The sequence below is a fragment of the Mesocricetus auratus genome, unplaced genomic scaffold, assembly GCF_017639785.1.
Source record: "Mesocricetus auratus isolate SY011 unplaced genomic scaffold, BCM_Maur_2.0 Super-Scaffold_100009, whole genome shotgun sequence".
NCBI lineage: Eukaryota > Metazoa > Chordata > Mammalia > Rodentia > Cricetidae > Mesocricetus > Mesocricetus auratus.
This window is the reverse complement of record NW_024429193.1, coordinates 64,104,427-64,107,660: the sequence shown is the minus strand read 5'-3', so window position 1 is coordinate 64,107,660 and position 3,234 is coordinate 64,104,427. Positions and strand designations below refer to the sequence as shown.

At 44.7% G+C, this 3,234-nt stretch overlaps 1 protein-coding gene across 1 annotated transcript; it reads right to left on the bottom strand.

Annotated features, from left to right (window-relative positions):
* Window positions 1-1,231: 1,231 nt before the first annotated feature.
* Window positions 1,232-2,788, bottom strand: LOC121142418 (late cornified envelope protein 1C-like). The gene is made up of 2 exons (XM_040752301.1): window positions 2,686-2,788; window positions 1,232-1,904 (listed from the first exon to the last, which is right to left on the bottom strand). The coding sequence occupies exon 2, from the start codon at window positions 1,880-1,882 to the stop codon at window positions 1,439-1,441; it is 444 nt and encodes a 147-aa protein (XP_040608235.1). The 5' UTR covers window positions 1,883-1,904; window positions 2,686-2,788; the 3' UTR covers window positions 1,232-1,438.
* Window positions 2,789-3,234: the final 446 nt, after the last annotated feature.

Sequence of the window (3,234 nt, the reverse complement as noted above, 5' to 3'; positions counted from 1 at the left end):
GCATGTACAATGTAGTCATTCCTAAAAAAATGTTTATGTTCTTTGCGAGAGAATGGATGCACTCAGTTCTCATATTAAGCTGAGAACACATTCACAGAAAGGCAAGTAATTCATATTTTCTATCACATATGATATTTAGACTAAAATTCATGAGCATAAGAATAAATGTGCAATATTCATTATACTTTTCTAAATGAAAATTGTCTATCTTTTCAGTGGCAATTTCTACCATATAAAACTTAGTGTCCTTGAAAATTTGTTCCCATTTTCATTTATATATTACAGTGAGGCTAGGCTGTTTATAAAATGATAAGATAGCAAGCAAATAGTTCTCAACAATACTCATGTGTCCATACCTCTTTGTGGTATACTCTAAATACTTTGTAAATATAACTGAACTTTACATTTAAATGAACTAATTTTATTGTGTTTAAATTTTATATAGCACTGGGATTTAAGTTTACACATATTTACTTACAGTATGGACATATAATCTTCAAATAGGAGGGTGGTAGGCTGAATGAATGTATTTGGGGTCCACTTATACATTAAAGAGACAGTGGGACAAATAGTGACAAAGCCTGTTCCCTGCTAATGATCAAGGACAGAGTTAGAGACCTGAGAGAAAACACAGTTCAATGAAACCATTGTTTGGTTCTACTGCAGTGGCTTCATATAATAAACTAAAAACAGGAATATGGATCAGGTATGCACAAAGAATGCCAAATAAACCACTCTTGAATACTGATCTCAACAATGTCAAAGTTTCAGCAGCCACCAGCAGAAGGGAAAGAATGAAACATTGCCATTGGTGAGTGGTGTAGAAGTTCCCACATTATAACAACTCGCCTACAAAAGCAAAAGAAAGTAATGGAAACAATTAAATTTCTGCAGCTCTAGATCATACTTTGTTTACAAAAGAGCAACAAAAAACATAAATGTGAAGAGAAATGACTGGCTGATGTGCTGATTGCAACCATTTAATCTGAGTATTGAAATTGTCCTTCTAATAAGGAGTGACTGCCATTTCTAAGCTCTCACATCTGGTTACATTTAAAAGACCATCTTAGTTCTTACCCATATAGTGGAAGAGTTGATACAGAGTCACAAAAGCACATACAAGTCTAAAAGGGGACAATAGCTCAGAGTGCCACTGTCTCTCTGCAGGAAAAGATGACTAGGGGTGGGGTGAGAATAATTCTGAGAAAATGAGCAAGAGTCTTGTCAGGACTGGTTGCCAAGGCCTTTTTATTTGTAACAAAGAGGCAAAGGGGCACTGTCATCTGGTGAGTGGAATGCAGAACCTTGCACAGGAGATGTCAGCATCTGAGTGGGCAGGGCAAGGAGGGAAGCCAGAGGAGACAAGGCAGATGCATGGACCAGTCTGCTGAGCATGGCTTCCTCCTGCAACAGTTGTCTGAAGTCTTCCTCACCTAGGTTAGCAACAGCCACCAGATTGTTGGCTACTGCCACAGCTGCTGCCCCCGCTGCTGCCACAGCAGCCACTGCTGCCCCCGCTGCTTCCACAGCAGCCACTGCTGCCACCACTGCTGCCACAGCAGCCACTGCTGCCACCACTGCTACAGCACCCAGAGCTGTGACGATGGCGAAGAAGAGATCTGCGGGGCCTGTGGTGGCTCAGGCAGCAGCCACCACCCCCAGAGCTGCAGCAGCCCCCGGAGCTGGAGCCACAGCAGCCACCAGAGCTGGAGCCACAGCCACCAGACCCCAGGCTGCAGCAGGATGACACAGGGGGGCACTTAGGAGGGCACTTTGGAGGACACTTTGGTGTCTGGCACTTGGGAGGGCACTTTGGTGTCTGGCATTTGGGAGGGCACTTGGGAGGGGGCTGGCACTGCTGCTGGCTCTGCTGGCAGGACATCTCAGCTGTGGGTGTTCAGAAGCTGCAAGAGAATCACACACGTGTCAGACACAAGATAGTTCAGTCACCAGATAAATTCTGCCTCTCTCCATCTCCAAATTTCACTGCTAATCATTGTAAGCAAGTGAAATACTAATTGCCAAGTGGCATCTATCAGTACCTAATGAATACCTATGTGATAGTATATATGGATTATTTCAGAGATAATGAATTATAAAAAGGGAGCAATCATTACTTGATTGAGTAAGCTTAGCACCAGAAAGGAAAACATGTAAATCCTCTCAAGGTAGCCTTAGGAACACTAGTCCCTATTGTGAGGCCAACATTTAGAGGTATCCAAATAACCACGGGCTCAGGCTAATGGTGGCAAGGTCCCTGTCATCCTGGTGGTGTCCTATTCATTAGAAAAGTGTATAGACAGACCCCAGAACCAGGGCTTTATTTTTGTCCAACATAAAGTGAGACTCCACTGCCCTTTCCTTACTCCAGCTGCTCTTCTGAAGCAAGGGGTAGCATTCTCTTCAAAAGCCACCTCCCCTGACAGGCTCCATGTCAGGATGACAAGGTTCCTGCACACTGAGGTACTTTGTTCACTCCAGAGCCAGAATACCAAAAGCATTGCAATGTCTCTGAAAACCAAGACTGTGGCTTATGTCTGTCAATATCACCCCTCACTCTTCACCACCTTTAATGGCCTAACAATATGTCCTCTAGGCTGAGAGACCCTTCCCAGGCTCCTCTCCAGCTCTAGTCTGGCAACCCCTGTGGAAAAGTCTCTGCTCTTGCCTCCCATGGACACTTACCAAGATGATAGGCAGCTCAGAGTCTGTGGGTATCTCAGGAGGAGAGAGGATGGAAGGGCCCTGTCCCTCAGCCCTTTTATTCTGATGCAGGTCTCTGTCTCAGCCTGTCAGACAGTGACTGCACATGGGAGGCTCTGCCTCCTGACACCCACATGGTCATGTGACTGGTGATGACCAGATGTTCCTCACCAGCCTTCCTCCGTGAGGCTCAGGCATGCTGCATCTATCTTAGGACATGGCTTAGGCATGACGGGAGGAAGTGGATTCCTGAATCCTTAAACCTGGAAACCCACAAAATGCCTTCCTTGGGAAGCAGTCATTTCTCCCTCTTCCTCTATTTCTTCTGATTATTAATGTGGTATTTGCAGGCTGTAGATGACATAGAGCTCACATAACCTTCAAATTTCTTGCATATCTGTTCCATACATGCCCTTTCCCAGCTCTGCGCACGTGGGTGTAGCTTAGACCCATACATCAATAAAACCCTCTGTGATATATTTGGTTCAGCAGCAAGATATGTTGAGGTGTGGCTCTAAAAGATTATCTCCT